At 37.1% G+C, this 17186-nt stretch overlaps 1 protein-coding gene across 1 annotated transcript in view; it reads right to left on the bottom strand.

Annotated features, from left to right (window-relative positions):
- Positions 1 to 17186, bottom strand: part of NFATC3 (nuclear factor of activated T-cells, cytoplasmic, calcineurin-dependent 3) — a 55987-nt gene that overhangs the window by 24189 nt on the left and 14612 nt on the right. The window contains exons 4-6 of the mRNA XM_009886522.1: positions 2657 to 2856; positions 1294 to 1466; positions 427 to 567 (exon numbers count right to left, since the gene is read on the bottom strand). Coding sequence (XP_009884824.1) covers positions 427 to 567; positions 1294 to 1466; positions 2657 to 2856 — 514 coding nt within the window. The remainder of the gene's footprint in view (positions 1 to 426; positions 568 to 1293; positions 1467 to 2656; positions 2857 to 17186) is intronic.

Below are 17186 nucleotides of genomic sequence, written 5' to 3'. Positions count from 1 at the left end.
AGAGTGTAGTCTTTTTTAACTAATATTTATTTCATTAGCTTAAGAGTAAGTCAGTTCCTATGCAATGATTAAATCAGATGTAATATGACGTGTCAAGTAGTACGCTTCCATTAGTTCTCACTTTTTAAATTTATTTTTTTTTTTATAATAAGGAGAAGATAATACATGGTACAGTCTGTCAACAGCACCTTTCAAATATACACAATTCAAAGTTAGTTAGCCTGTAACTACTTTCCTGAATCAGAAGTGCTATTTCAGTAATAATTGCCAACCAGCATGCAGATCATTGCCCGACCTGAAGTTTCACATTACTACTTGTAACTTAATTTTTTTTTTTTTCCATTGAAAACATCCTTACTTCCTAAAAATCAAGCTCAGGTAGTGTTTTTGGTTTTGTTTTCAAGAAAAAGGTAAGATAATACTTACCTTGTCCTTTTTCAAAAAATATAATTTTTGATTCTGGAAGAAAATTGGATCCTGTCACCACCATTTCATGGCCTCCATTTACTGAACAACTATTGATGCTGTACTTCTCGATCTGAGGAAGTTCTTGAGCAGATCGCTGAGCTTTAAAAAAAAAAAAATAAAGGGAAAAAGTGTTATTCACAATTTTAATCATAGTGACATTTCTTCATATTGGTGTACAATTTATCTTTGCTTTTGAAGATTAAAATTAGGTTGAAATTACATAATTATAGAGAAGAAAACCCAAGAAGCCATGAATACCAACAGTCTCTACTGTTACAGCAAATTAAATTTTTAGTTTAGGAATATTGGTTTAAAAAATTAGTATTTCAAAGACAAAATGAATTCTAGGAGAAATTCGGATGGTTTGAGGTCAGGTTTGACTCCTTATTGCCTGCATTTAACCAATGAACTCTCTAGAAGTTTAGCTGTTCATTAGCTAATACTGTATAAAGACAAGTAATGGTATAGACTCTTCTAAATGAAATGGTATTAGTTCTTCCCAAAATGAATATTTATTTTCACTGAGGTGTATCAGCTCTCTGTGCCCATACAGAGGAACTACTGAAGCTGCTAGCTGTGTGACTGTAGGATTAGGTTTAAAAGCCAAAACATTGTTTTTCCTCAAAACCTTCAGGCTGCCACTTGGCAAGTACCATCTTTAAATAAAGATATGTTGACTTTTGGTAATTTAGCCCTTTACACACAACGTTTTTTTACACACACTTGTTATATACAATTCTGACAGTAAATATTGTCAGAATGACAATACTACTGACACATGCAGAAAACACGAGTATAAATTATGTATAGTTAAAGCAATCTTACAGCATTCAACAGGTATGGAAGCAGTCTGCAGAGATAAGACTTTTCCACTAGGTTGTGGGATGTGAACACGAAACACAAGTCGCACTCTGGTATTCTTCCTTCCAATATCTGTCTCTCCTTTACGGAGCTCTATATCTGAATTGCGAAGTTTCAAAATACCAGCACAATCAATACTGGAGATAGGTGAGGACGGATGGATCAGAAGAGAAATGGAAGAAAATCAATCAAACTATTGCCAAAGTATACTCTGTAACTTTTCTTTTGTTAAAGAATGAAGAGCTTTCTATTTTTTCCCTGTGTTACGCTATTTTAAATGTTACTTTAAATGTCTGAAATTAAAAGATGTGTTAGTGTCAAAAGCGGCAGCAAGTACTGTTGAAACAATTTGTCTTATAAATGTCTAGCTGCTTCTTTTTTGAACCTTTAAAAAACTTATGTTATTGTACATTGTTTAACCTTTAAAGTAAGTTATTTAACATAGTAAATATCATTTACAAGGAGCAAGAGACCTATACTTAGTTCTGCCTTAGGAGGGACTAGAGAATGACAAAAGTGTAGCCATCAAACCCCAGCTACCATTCCACATAGTTATCAATTATTCGTATGAGACGCATACACTTTAATCAAGTAACACATACACATTAACTTGTGAGGAGTGTTATCTTGCACATCATCGCAGGATCACAGCATTCAATGGAACTAGAATGAAGTCTGCAACTAGGAGAAGTTAAGCTGACTTCAGAAGTCTACATAAGAAATAAATGCGATACATAAACAAATAATTGTGCTTCACCCTGTTCACTGACAGTCCAGCTAGAACAGAGCAGTTTAATTGTTGCTATTAAACGATTATTTAGCACATTCTATCTAGCAAGACCTGAAAAGCCAGAATAACGCAACTGCTAAAAATAAAAAAAAATTAAAAATAATTCAAAACAAGGAAAAGGCCTACCGAGATACCAGAAGTGAAAACAACTCATTCAACCAAGAAACAACTAAACTGTATGACTGTATTTTCATAGAAAAAAAAGTCTTGTGTCTTTGTAAAATCAAACAAAAACTCTACCAGTCTGTAAAACATACAGTTCTACAAACATGGAGTCATACATATGCGTGGATTGTACGGGGAAGTATAACCCCAGCAGCACTCATCTATTCCCCTGTCTCTCTACTCCTTTGCCTCTGACTACCAAAGCATTGGCATATTTAAAGAGATGTGCCTGCCTTAATCACGAGCCATATTTGTGGAAAATATGCTATTCTACAAGATTTTGCTTTCACCTTTATACAAATGAAAAAAAAAACCACCAAAACAGAGAAAAACCACACAGCAACTAAACAGCTGATTTATGCTGTGATGTACCTGGCTGACATATTATTTTCAGGAAGAAGTGGTATTTCCAGAACTTTTGTGCTGGCGATTATTATCTCTTGACTGGCTGTTGCAACTGTTTTTCCAGTGATTCGGTGCACCTGGTAGAACGCATGAGGTCTTAAGTAGCGATCATCTGCTGTTCCGATGAACATCTGTAGGTTTACTGGCTTTTCGCTGTAGCCCAGGAGCTGATGAAAAAGTAGACGAAACATTAAAATATTAGTTGACTTTTACTGCATTTGTGTGTGCATAATATAAATACATGACTTAAGAGTCAAAGAGTAGTATTTAATTACAACCTTCTTCAGTCTCTTCAGAAATCAGAAAACTGAGTACAGGTATCTGTCCCCCAGTACAAGTATCAGCAACAGCATTTACCAGAACAAATGGATATCGAAATATCTTTATTACTTTTGAATCTCTCAAAGAGAAAAGAATCATTTTATCTACAGAATTTCTACAGCAAAGCTATGCTATGTTATAGGTGCATTTCTGATACTGTTTTTAATCAAAGCCAAATTACCAATTTTACTAAGACACACCTAGTTTCTAGAAACACTAAAAATATTTTAAAGTTTCGTTTTTCCTCTATGGAATGCAATAGTGAGTTTTATTAAACTTCAGGGGTTTTGTGAATGCAAATGTATTATGTTAGGACAAAGAAATTCTAATATATAGCTAGAATAATCAGGTTTCATTTGGGGGGAGGGGGGCAAAGAAAATGTTTTAAAACCCCAAATTTGATAAGTGTTAAGTTAATTTGTGCATCTTTCCTTTTCTCATATATAAGACTAACCACAAATGCACTCACTTGTCATTAAACCACCTGTGGCTTGAACTAACAGTAGTAACTCTAGCCACAAAACACGTAGAAACATCAGAAAAAAAACCCAAAGCCAACTCTAAAAGAAAAAGCTAGTTTTACAATAGTACATTAGTAACATATTATCCAGAAGATTTAAGGAAAGAAGTTTAACCAACAGTAACATGCAAGTTTCCTTTAGCCACTGCAATTTTAAATCCAAAGCCAATAAAATATGGCTTATAAACCCATGAAGTTTACTTCACCTTCTTGCAATTGGCAGATTGATGCACACAGCAAGTTACATAATTTCTAAAGAGCAATGAAGTAAATTTACATTTTGACTTCAACATCAACTTATGTTCAGACTGGAGAGCGGGCCAGAGAGTCCTTCTTTAAATGTGGTTTTGTCATGTCAATATTTTTGTCTCTAGGGAGAGTTATTTGGTCACACAACAATATTGTCCAAGCTCTTTACAGAGCTAACACTTAAAAAACAAACAAACCCATGTCAGTTTAACCTACTTACAAGAGTAATTTAACACCGGTAGTCACCAGTACGAAAAACCAGCGCACACCCACACCCAGAAATCAGAAGCACCACTGTAGATCCCTCGTACCTTGATGCACTATTATTGGCCTTAAATTTTATGTACACCAAATGAACGCCCATTTTCTATATTCAAGTTACAGCTGTGACAGCACCTACCGGTCTTGTCATTTTTATGAGAGCTTTCTCAATCAAGAACAGAAATTTGGTTTCTGATAGAAGTCTGGAACATTAAAGAGCCATTCTCAAAGCTTTCAGCCTTACATAAATGCTTTTGTCCAAGATGCAATACTCATTAATGAATCCATCTAGATATAACAGCATAGTGTCGTGGTTTGGGCTGGACACATGCCCGTATTTCCTCTCCATTAGTTTTAGTTTGTGGTCTTCCCATTCACCCAATGATCTTAAATGTGAGTGAGAAGCAGAACAGCCAAAATCTAGACCACCTTAGACAAATAAAGCTGACCTTACTCAAATAAACCCAAACCAACAGATGAGGCTTGTTCTTCACCTCTTCACATCCAGCACACACGCAAAATCTAAAATAATACCCAAGACATATAGCAGATAAAAATCTACAGCATGTAACTGTTATTGAGCAACAACATACATATCTTCAGCAGCTGACACAAAAGCTTGGTAGACCGAATACTTCAGTTGTTACAATCACAGCATTATGAGAGTGCTCTCAGAGAAAATGCTCATCCTATTTATTTATTTATTTTTAAGCAAATGGGGAAGAAAGAAAGGAAGCCGTTCAGAATTACTGCTTCTGGGCTGGGAGATCTCTACACGATTACTGCAGTAAGGAGACTGTGCTGCTTTTCACAGTTGCAGACAAGTCTGAATTCTGTTGTGCTCAAATCTGCTTGTACCTTTCTTGGGAGATACACAACATCTCCCAGCTGTCGTGCCTTTAAGAGGCCAATCCAGTTCAACTTTTACCATAAAACATCATAAACTACACTCGTACCGCATTGTACATAGACTACAAGTGAGGTTGGGCTAGAGCAGATTGGCGTCTGTCCTTAAACTCAATGAATTCTCAGCTGTCTCCCCACCTGATTCCAGCTACCACCGAGAATTCACATGTGCACAGGCAAGCAGAACAAACCCACTTAATAACCGACTTAATCAAAAAGTCACTTCTCATGGGTTTAACAATCCTTACCGCTTCAGATCCTCATTATAATGAGGGAAAAATATCTGCCAGAAAAAGCCAAGCAATCTTTAAAAGTCGTGGCAGCTTTTACCAAATACAGTGTCCTATCCTATAATTTACATATTTCAAACTAATTCCTTACATGATCTCATTTATTTGCATTTACATATGTAGTCTATTATTTGCAGGCTTTTGTTCTGTCAAATATGTAAAATCTTTTTGTTCTCCCCAGAGTTCTCAGTACAAATAGAGCTAAATCCAGGAAAAAAAAAAAACCCCACCACAAAACAACAAACCAAACCAGAAAACCCTCAGCCAGGGAGTGGAGACAGACTGGATTATCAGAGTTGCTTCCCATGAAAATAAATAGGACGTTCAAGCATTTACAAGTGCTACAGTGGAGACAAAGAACCTCCTGTGACCATCAGTGTGCTGACAGGTTTCTCTTCCTTCATCTGTCAGAAGTCACCTGTAAACTACAGGAACCCAACAGGACCACAACAAACTTTACTCTTAGTTATTGTCACGTTGATAGTGGAGCATGGGGACTCCTACATCAAATACATAAACACATACCTTCCTTTGTCACTTGATGCAGGACTCCACATCTTTCCAAAAGACTTTTGTTTAAATACCAAAGGAATATTTGCATATTCTCTGTGAGACTGAATTATTCTAGCAGTTAAGAAAGTTTAAGGATGTGTATTAGCTTAGCATTTACAGCAGCCATCTTGTCCCAAGTTCTCAACACTGTCTCCACCATCCATTTTCCTTCGAGTTAAAATTAAATCTTAACACAATGGAATAGAGCCTAAATGTGACGTTTGTTAAATGTGTTCACTTTAATACTGGGAATTAAATAAATTACAAGCCAGACCTATTCAAAAATTTGAATAACTTCCAAATGGGGTCACTGTGACAAAGGTAATTTCCAATTAAAGCTATCTTCCCTTTCCTTAACAATGGACACGTGCACAAGCGTTCTAGCGATACTAGTGATAGGAGAGAGAGAAAGGGGAGTGGGGGGAAGGGATAGGCATAAAACTGAGCTGGTCTGTCTCCAGGCAGTGGAGAAACTGCCCTCTACAGAAGCCTACTCAGAGCAGGAGCCTAATTTAGAGAAGCAAAATATACCATTGCAGCTGCTGGCATGGGGTATCGCCTGTGAACCTCTATGGCTGTATACTACATTTGAATTGCTCAAAGTCATGCCTAACACTAGTACGGCTTCTGTTATTCTTCAGCAAAGCTCACCCTCTATTCTCGCCCAGGTATGCTATTATGGAAGACAGACAGGGCCTGGTTTCTGCAAAGCATGTTGTGGGAGGGAAAGCGGTGGGAAACTCTGACAAAAAATGCCCACCCCCCAGCAGAGTAGTTCTATATCAACAGGTTATCAAACACGTTTTCTGTATGATGGTCTCGTGACACAAGCTTGTGTGCTTGTCGACTGGCTCACATCACTACAGTACATGAGCTGTACCAAGGTAGGAATTTGAAAAGGTATTACTACAGCTGCAGAAGAAATAATGAAAACCCCACAACAAGAGCTCACCCAGTAGTACCACCTTGAGTCACTTTCCTTCCGATTCCTATAGTAAATGAAATGAAAACAAACAACAAATCCCATGCCCCAAGGAAACTACAAGGAAAAATATCACAATGCAACAGAATACACTTCTATAGTCATTTAAGAGAATGTTGTAATACAGAAACATATAAATAAGGTATTTCATAATTAAAAATTATCTGTAATAACATCAGGACAAACCTCTGACAATTTCATACATAGTTAAAAGCCATGTTAGCGTAAACCAGTCTCAAAAACAAACAAACAAGCCAACAAAGTCCGCCCCCCACAACTATGTCAATCAGATGCTTACACTACAGCTTTGTCCCAAATGAATTGCTGTAAAGGATCTGCAGTGAAGTCCTGTTAAAGGTACTGGAATACATATATGGTTAGGCACAGTAGTAAGAGACTGGCAAGGTAGCAGAGGCTTCATAAATTTATACTTTGCATTACAGATCATTTCTTGCATTTATTCAAGGTTTAAAATAAAGAGACAATGGCATAGAAGAACAATATAAAGCCATAAATATAACCACTGTGTGCAAGTCAGTGTGACAATTAAGTAAGCTGGGTGTGGAGAAGAAAAGAATAACCCCATCTGCCACATCACTGAGCGTAATTCAGAGCCCGATTACAGTCACTGGGGCTGCATAAAAAGGAAACAGATCATAGTCCTAAGTGAGCATTGAGCAAGTTGCACAGTGTCCTCGTGTTTCCAACAGCAAAAAAGACAGTAAGCTTAATAGGCTATGGATGCTAATGAGACAGCCTTATGCGCTAGCTAAAACTTTGAGGCACTTGGAGAGAGTGCCAAAACCAACATGTTGCTAAAAAAACACCCCAAAAACCAACACCCCTCCCACCCCCCCCAACCTTTATTATACAAGTTTGTGCTTTAGAACTAACATTTCCCCCTTAAATCTTGTCTAATATGTGAGCTGACAACTCTGGGCATGACACGGATTCAGCAAGTGTAACACTGAACATGTCAAGTGTCTGTAATCAAAGAGAAGAGTCTGTGGGGGCCAGTGAGCCAAGGGGTGGGTAGAAAATGATCCGCCAGCTTGTGGAGAGGATGCCTGCACACCCTGTGTAATTCCTATTCCATAGTCATTCAGAGCCTTCAGTGGAACCAACAGGCTGTGCATAGCACCACATCATTACAGACAGCCCATGTCACACCACTCCTGAGAGCAGAGGGCAACACTGGATTACTTTGTTAATTCACCTGAAAGTACTCCTACCTTATTTAACTACAGGTGCATTCAGCAGTTTGCTGAAGAGTATGAAAGTACTCTGAATCCGTTATATGAATAATCCGGGTCAGAATAACCCTTGGATGTCTCTCCCTACACAAAACCATAATGGAGTACGCAAAGCAGAACCTTCTGCCCACCACACTTGGTCCCCACTGGAGACTGAATTATCACAGAATCTGAACTACCTTCCGTTTCCTAGGAATGGTGTCATCTCTCCCCCAAAAGAAAGGTGGTATTTGGAGCCTGAATTGCCATTATCGATGCAATACTTATCTTGCGAATAATGAAGGAGACTTACTACCCCAAATCAACTTCAAACCAGGAAAAAAAGACATATTTTGGAGTTTAAAATGCATTCCCCTTTCAAATATAGGTTTGTTCTCATTCGAAGTGTTGACCGTTCCTAGTTTCACTGACAGCAGGGCGACACTTTCTTGTTACCTCTTGTTCTTTATGCACAATTCTGTATGTTGAACAGCCTAAACATTGTTTTATTAACAAAAAATTGTTAATTGTTCCTTCAATGAAAATGCCTGTATAATTAACCTGAAAGAACAGATAGTACGTTTTTTTCAAATACCTAATGAAGCCACAGCATCTGTATCTTTAGTTCACCTTAGCAAAGAATATGCAATATATACAAATAAGAACATAGTGTCTCTATACAGACCATAGGTATTTACATTAACAGCATTTTACAACCTCCTGGTAAGAGTTGCAGAATCTCCCCCATGACGATGCAGTACAATAAATGGCTACAATATCAGCCTGCCCAAGATTCAGTCACGGCTCACTCACAGAAAGACAGTAACTTAAACTACTGGTTGAGTACGAGGTATGTTTTCAAGTATACCCTCCAGCATTGACTCTATTAACGCGCAACCCCAGAGCTGCACGCTACAAAAAAAGGTTACTAATTTTACTTTAACAAAAGATCTACTACTTTCCCAGGAGTAGCAAACAGTGTGCCGCAGACAACTAGTAAGTTACTGCACACTGTCACTACTGACCTCTAGAAACCCTCCTCTGTAATAGAATACTGATACACCACCCACTGCTTTGCCGAGGAAACTCAGCCAAGTTGTTTTTGTGTTTCTATATCGTTTCCATAGCAAAGGTCAGTGCATGCGTAAGTTAAACTAAAGCTGGAAGGCTAAAGACTGAAGGTCACTACAGGATAAGCCAGAAGGGCTTCATGCCAAAGCAGTTCCAGCCCTATTACTACACTGCATACAGTAAACTCATGCATGCATGTCAATACTTCGTTTATAATTTTTACCAAATAACTGCAAAGACAGTAAGTTAGTGAGAATTTGGATCATCAAGAAGTTGTATTTTATATTACAAAAACATTCATACATTCTTAATGCACATATGGAAAATCCTTAAAAAAAAATAATATGTGTAACACTAGAGACCATATAGATTAATTCAGTTGCTGAAGACAGCAGCATTTAAACTTGGAATTTTGTGGCTGTGGTGAGAACCTTTTCCTTGCCAAAGAAAGCAAATAGGTCACATGAAATAAGAAGCATCAACCTGGAAAATAGAAGTTAGCATTTTTCCAGATTAAATGCAGATTACATTGAGGCCATATCTGGCTCACATGTCATCGATTCTGTGCTCTGATCTAAAGGAAAGCTTGCAACACTCGACAAGCTTATGAGAAGACTCTTTTTAGCCTCTAATAGTTACATCTTTTACCTTCCCCTCCCCACCTTTTTTATAAATTAAGGTTCTACGTTTTCCATTGATTGTTGCAGACCAATCTCTATTCAAATGTAAATATTATTTATCCACAAGATGTGATTTCTTAAAACCTGTAACAAAACTTGAGAAAAATAGCCAAGAGAAAACAGACACTTCACAGTAAACAGGTACTTATCAGACACTGCTAGTATACTTTGAAAAAGTCTGTTTTTTTGAACCAGCCCCCCCTTTGTTTATTTACAAAAACCCGCAATACCTAATAGTGTCACTGAATCCAGAAGTGATGTCAGGGTTTCACATGCTTACTCTTTCAGACTGAAAACTAAAGAAAAAAAAAAAAGGAACTAAAACTTGGGGGGGGGGCGAGTTAGAAAAATCATTTCATTAGCTAAGTTTTTTGGTCAGCCATCAAGCAGTACTACAACACTAATGACATTCAGACAGTGCCAAACCCATTTGATTGTATTTTTAAAGCAATTTTCCTGCAAAACTTTCCAGCATTTATTAAGAAATTGCCGTGTTTAACCAAACTTTCACTGGGAATTAATACTCATGTTTTATCTTCTATGTGCCTTTGCCTGCTAATTGAAGATGAAGAAGATTCTATCAACACTTTAGTGCTCCTTCCCCTTTGCACAATTAATTCACTGCTTACAGCATTACTGGACTGGTAAAGTAGGCTGGAGAGAAAGAAAGCTTTTACATACAAATAGGCCTCTAAAAATAGGGCATAGTCTTGAAATACAAGACATGTCGGGGAAAAATCTGGGATAACTTCAGTGAATGAAAGACTCGATTAACAACTCTAGCTTCACCAAATACACCAGTATCCATACAAAAATCCTCCGTTCAAACATGAAGAACACAGAAGGAAATACACAGCTGCGTAAAGAACTTACAAAGCATTTACTTCAGACGGAGATTTCCTAAGCTTTTCCTGAGAACACCCCCGCAAAGTTAAGGGTGTAAGGTAAGGAGGCAAAAGAGGAGAATGAAGGCCCCATTATATAGAGATGAAAGGAAAGATAAAGCTGTTCTCTTGAATTAGGTATTCTTACTTTAACTTTGGAAGACTGTATGAGTAAAGTTATGGTATAATTCACCACGAAACCTAAACAATCCTAAAGGAAAAGAACTTTCACTGATTAAATTTTAGTCTACTTGTAAAGTAAAATAACATTTTTTAAAAAAGTTTCATTTAAAGAAAAAAGCAAACCACACCTTTGAAATGTTTTGCCTGGTGAGACAACGCAGATGCGACCCACGAGCTTGGAATCTTTTGGACAACAATATCAAAGAGGCACCGATACATGTCTTTGAAGAACCAACCTTTTTTCTTCAGACATTTCTGCACAAGAATTTCACTTTTGAGTGCTGTGCAGCTACTTTCCTAAAGAACTGTGAAGACTGCTGGTTTAAAAGCTGAAGGGCTACTCTGCAAAGTAAACAGCACACCTATTAACAATGACCTGGAAATAAAAGTAAGGGATGACAAAGGTCCAAAGACCTGAAGACAAACGTGATTTGAAACAAAACCCACACAACGACTAACACCAGTGATACAATTGATCATGGATTTATCAACAGTTGCATTTTGAAGAGCCCGAAACAAACCATACACATAAAACTGAGAAATTAGAGTTCAGGGAAGTTATTGAAAGTCAGACTGACCACAGTCATCCCTTGTGGTCTTGCAGAGGTGCAATGAGTGCTGACCTGTAATCTTCAATGGACTGTTTAAAAGAAACTGGAGAAATTCATGGAAGAAAACTCCATTCAGATCTGTTAGGCAATACCCCAACCACTGGCTCTGAATGTCTTAACAGCACATGGGAATTTTTTTATTATTTCATTCTGATTCTGCAAAGGTTATACTGTTACAAAAAGTGAAATGTCTGATTTTAAAATGAAATATGTTAAACCAAAACAACATCTACTTCCCCTTCCTGAACTGCAGTGCTATTTTCTATCACTTGATTATTTGATGTACCTTTCCATCAACTGAGAAGGAAGAGCATGCATATCAAAAGAGCATCCTCCTTCCTCTTTTGCTAAATAAACTTATCAGGTGGACTGACTTGAAGACTTTAAAATATTACAGACCTTTGCAATTATGACAAAAATAGTGAGACATAAAAAGAACAAACTTCTATAAACTATTAGATAGTGCCACAAGTCCAATTTTAAAAACATTTTAAAGGTCATCACAAAGACAAACGGGTCCCGCCAAGGACTAAAGCAAACAAGTAACTGCAAATATCAGTGTATTATTGGGCACAATACCGTATGTTTACACAACGTACAGAACATCCTTCAAGGTTTAAAAACTTGGATTTCTATTTCTGAAATCTCAGACTTTTGCATACTCATTCACTGCTTGTCGACAGGACTGAAAATGTTTTAAAAACTAATTTCAGGCATATTTTGAAGCGTGTTTTAGCTCAGGGTCCTGTCTCACTCCAAGCTGCCCAAGAAAGGTGATCAATTCACGGCTAAAATAGTGTTAAATTAATAGTACAACTTCACACAGTGCAGAATTGCCAGGCACATCTAACCAGCCATCACAATACACTATCCATCTGCAGTTTGCTCTACGCTCTTTAAAAGAATGTGCTATTCCTGAAATACCAACACCCAATGCCAAATTATGCTATGAACAGTTTTTTAGACAAGCATTTCTGGGACAGAAATAGGTTATTCCCACATAACCTATAGAAAAAAACCCCCATAAATTGGTTTTACTTTGGAAAAAAAATTACTGTTTTTCCACATTTTAGTAAACATATGACACAAACAGCAGATGACTGTGTCATCCAGTGTGCCATTTTTAATGCTTTTCACATTAATTACTATCTTTTCTAGATTGAGTATTCAAACATATAGTAGATGCATCAATATGGCTTTTAGTATCTATCTTGGGGATTCTGGAGCACAAGGTGCCTAAATAGTCAAACTGTTCTTGAAAGAGATGTAATTTTAGAATCTCATCCAAAGGTCGATGTTTTTCCCAATACAGCCCACTACATGTTTCACATAGGCTGAGACTTACCTTCTGCCTTCTGGCCTTACTTGCAGGTTGTTGTCACCAAACACCAGTAGGCAATTAGAGCTGGGATACAGCCTGCCTTCTGGTGATGTACAAAACAGGGAAGAATTCAAAAATAAAAATTGGAAAACAAAACAAAAATAAAAATTGAAAAGTGAAAGGCAGGAAGAATGGGAAGGGTCATGAAACAGAAAATGTGTGCTGTTCTTTGGGCTTAGAGAACAAGGAAAATTCTGATATTATACCTGTTACTCAAGTAGTTACATGAATTGGCCACGCAGAACACCTGGGAAAAGGTGACAGCCACAGAGTAACAGACCAGGAAACATATACTCATTTAGACAATCTTTCATTACTTTCTTTTTATCGGGTCATCTCTGACATTGCTCAGTTAGATCCTCTCTTGTAGGTTATAGTTTCTTTCACCAGAACTCAGGCAGAGTTTGACAGGCTTTTTGAGAACAGAACTCCTGTTTCAGAATTTTCAAAATAGTTCAAAATTAGTTTACTTTAGCTCAATAAGTTTACTTTTTCTTCCATTACAGCTCTTCAGTCATGACTTCCAAGCTCTGCAATCACTTCAAACAGAGCTGACATTCAGTCCCTCTTTCACAGGTCTCTGTTAAACCTCACACAGGAGGTTACTGTTTGCTTGTCAGTGATTAGAATTGTATAACCATTTAAATGAATGAGTTTTTATTTAATATTTCTTTAATTTTTGATCTTACACCTTTCTTCAGCTGTAATATTGCCGAGTTGTCCACATGGATTACACGATACTTCCCCTCCTCTGTTACTGCAGAATCAATACAGTAAGAATTTCGCTTATGGCAGAGGAATTGATGAATGATTCTATCCTTAAACCCTTTGTAGTACGGCAAAAAGACACTTCTGGTACAGGCAAATTCTTAATAGCTACCACTGCCCCAAATTTGTCTTGTGTGCATGGGGCACAAGTGGTTCTGCAAGTCCATCAATTTTAGATCATCAATTTTAGTAAAAATTACCCTTATCGTAGTTCACGTCTAGAACCAATTCTGACTGTGGTAAATAGCCATAGGAGAGGTACTCCTTCCTGCGTACAGAATGGTGCTCACAGGTAGCTATTAGCTCAACAGTCCCTTAGTACACCACATTGTATGGTTATCAAGAAGAATATCATGTAGATCATGTTCTTCAACAGTAACAGGACAAAAGATAACAAGGAAATACTTCTTGTCACACACAACACAGCTTATGGAATTTACTACCAAAAGATATCATTAAATTTAAAATACTTCAGCAGACTCAGAAAATTGCAGAAGTCAACATGAATAGCAGGAACACAGCGTACAAAACAAGTTGGTTTTACAAAGAAAAAAGTAATTTTACATCAGAAAGCTAAAATACAAGAGTGACAAAACCCAACTTATCCCTGAGATCCTTATCGTGTGCCCACCTGCTCTAACACACTTACGTGTTTTTGATCATAAGCATTAGCCAAGTGAAGTCTCATGAAGAACTCTAACCATTTTAGATAACAGTAAAATCTCATTCTAGCAAATTGTAAGTGTAAGCATGCTTTATTATGTACAATTTGACCTGTGGAAAGGGTGGGGAAATTCAAACAATTAAGATCATTCATTTAAAAGTCAGATGAAATGTGGCAGCTATTTGCTTAAAAGACTTGGTAGATGGGTATGGTAAGTACTCTCACCTATTCAGTTAGAAAGGTAAAGGTAGCCAGTGCTCAGAGTATTGTATCATATGTATTATTTCTACGTATTTTCAATGACAAAAGTTCAACCTGCTATCTTTCCCCTTGCTAACCATTCGGCCAAGTTACTTATTCCTTCCCCGTGAAAACAGAGAGCGTTATCTTGCAGATTCTCTACCAGGGTAAAATAAATTATCTCAGATGACACGCATTAGCTGGAACATACTCCCAAGAAAGCAAAGATTAAAATGGCAGGTATCTGCTATTTAGAACATTTTCCTTCAAAAAAGCTGAAAACAAGATAATTTCATTACAGAATTTGCTTCCTTAAAGTCAATGGATTTACAAAGCAAAGCATGATGTTCCACTCAATTCATTTCCTCACATTTGGAAATAAGCTGATTAAACGTACTCACAACAGATGATGCCAAATTTGTCAGAAGCTCAGTCTCCTAGCAACAGGTATGGTACAGTATTAGTAATAGATTAATGACATGCACCAATAGATTAATGGCTTGAAGCTATGTACTATCTTAAAATCTTTAAGTTATACATCAAATGCACATGCGGAATTAGAGAGGTGTCACAGATCAGAAATTAGTCTAGTTTTCTATTAAATAATGTTCAAGAGCAAAAGAAATTGTGTAGCATGCAAAAGCAAACAGGCCTTCAGGTACCCAGAGATGTGGCAGTTGGACTTAGTGATCATTGTAGGTCCCTTCCAACTGAAATATTCTATTCTATATTATTCTATTCACCCACGTCCCGTCTCATCTCCGACACTCGTTAACATACAGTTATTTCACAGAAGAAAATGTGGAGTACTTTATTGCAGTGATCATACACATAGAAGTGACTGGTAAAGCTAAGAGCACCAAAAAGAAAAGTTAAGTCAGAAACAAGCAGCAATGCATATTGTGAACTGGATTTGTGTAATAAGCTTCCGTAAGAGCTGGAAAAGTTTTCACTTTTGTGTTTAAATAAAGTAGTTTTCATCTGCTTACAGCTATTTCGTATTAATCTTTCACCAAACTTGGCCCTTAGTATACCGATTTTCCCAGCAGTGAGTAAAAAGTTAATACAAATTGATATTTTGTTTCATAACAACTTCCTCTCTCCCATCAAGCACAACTAATTTCTAATCCAGCTGGAGGAAACCAAATTGCAAAATAGAATATTGATTTGCATTTGTATTCATTTTAATTTAAAGAGACATAGTACAATCCATGTGTTTAAGCATGAGACTGTCAGACAGACAAATACTATCGCCATTTTTAAAACAGCATTCTTGTCATCACAAGGTATTTCACAATACAATGCAAATAAATGGCTTTTGAAATCATTGGTGTAAGACAGATTACAGATCACAGATCTGTTTTTTCTAACTTGCATGTAGTACTGCATCTTAGAAGCATCTAGGTCTGTAAGCAAAAGAAAGCCTACGTATTTGTCAGATCTTATAAACATCAGCAAAACAAGTTCCCTTAATGCAAATATTAGTGCAAGACACAAACACCCAGGGGCAAAAAAAAAAAAAAAAAAAAAAAAGTTGAATGCAGTTCCCAAACGCTCAGCAGAAACTTATTTTGTCAGCTAAAATCTCTCAAGTTTCCATTGTCATTAATGATGTGTTTAATTCCAGTGCCAGCACCTTGGCATGTGAAAGTTGTGTCTACTTGTTCTCCACCGACTAAAACAACACAAAGCTCCACGTGAAGTGTGCCCGGCCAACTTTCAGATTCTGGGCGTCCTCAATTTTCTCTAGTTTGCAGCATAGGCTTCCCCGATAAGCACTTGACCCTGGCCTCTACTGTGCTAAGAAATCTGGTAGGTCTGACAACAGGAGAAAGTTGGAGCTGGTTAGGCCACGGCAGTGTGATGAGAAGGAAAACACTGAGCAAATTTGTAGGGAACATGGAAGTTGGATGAAGAGCTCAGATTAAAAACGGAGACAGAAGGACAAGGAAAGACATTCAAGAAGGAAGATGGGATGCAGACAACCAACTCTTTTTTGGGGGGAGAGAAAGAAAAGATACAAAGTCTTAAGAGGAAGAAAGAAGGAATGAAAAAGTTCAGGGTAAGCTATCACAAGAAGAAACAGTTTGGTAAATAGTCCAAAGAATATGACAGGGTCAGGCTGAGAGAAGAAATTCATCAGGTGAAGAGCTTGGAAGAAGATTGCTTAGGCAGGGAAAAAGGAGGAGATAGTCCAAGACATTTAAATTCTCCTGGTACATCTTTATATAGGTATAACATTAAAGCTGTTCCAAAACTGATGTAATTACAAAGCATGACAGAATTTGCTTGCCAGAGAGGAGGAATAAACTATAAGGGGGAAAAGCAATAACATGCTTATGCTACAGGAGAAAGAAAACAGCGACTGATTATGCCAATCCTATTAGCACTTTTCTTCTGGTCTCAAGTTGTAATGAGTTACTTCCAACTATTGGGATAGGATAAATATATCAAATACATTTTTAGTGTATAGACTGATATAGTGAAAGACTAAGGACTGAAACCCTGACTGCTATTTTGCTGGAAAAGAACAGGAAGGATCCTGGATTTGGAGAAAAATACAAACCCTGCCGTAACCTCAATGTAATCAGATTAAATATTTTTTTTCCTATTTGTCTTATAAAGATTTTATAATTGTTGTCTGATTTGACTTATAAATGAACAGTTAAACTTTATCTTAACCTGGCTTGGGATTAAGATAA

This window comes from Charadrius vociferus, unplaced genomic scaffold (genome assembly GCF_000708025.1).
Source record: "Charadrius vociferus isolate BGI_N301 unplaced genomic scaffold, ASM70802v2 scaffold400, whole genome shotgun sequence".
Classification (NCBI taxonomy): Eukaryota; Metazoa; Chordata; class Aves; order Charadriiformes; family Charadriidae; genus Charadrius; species Charadrius vociferus.
The sequence above is the reverse complement of the archived record's forward strand: the minus strand, read 5'-3'. Positions and strand labels throughout refer to the sequence as shown.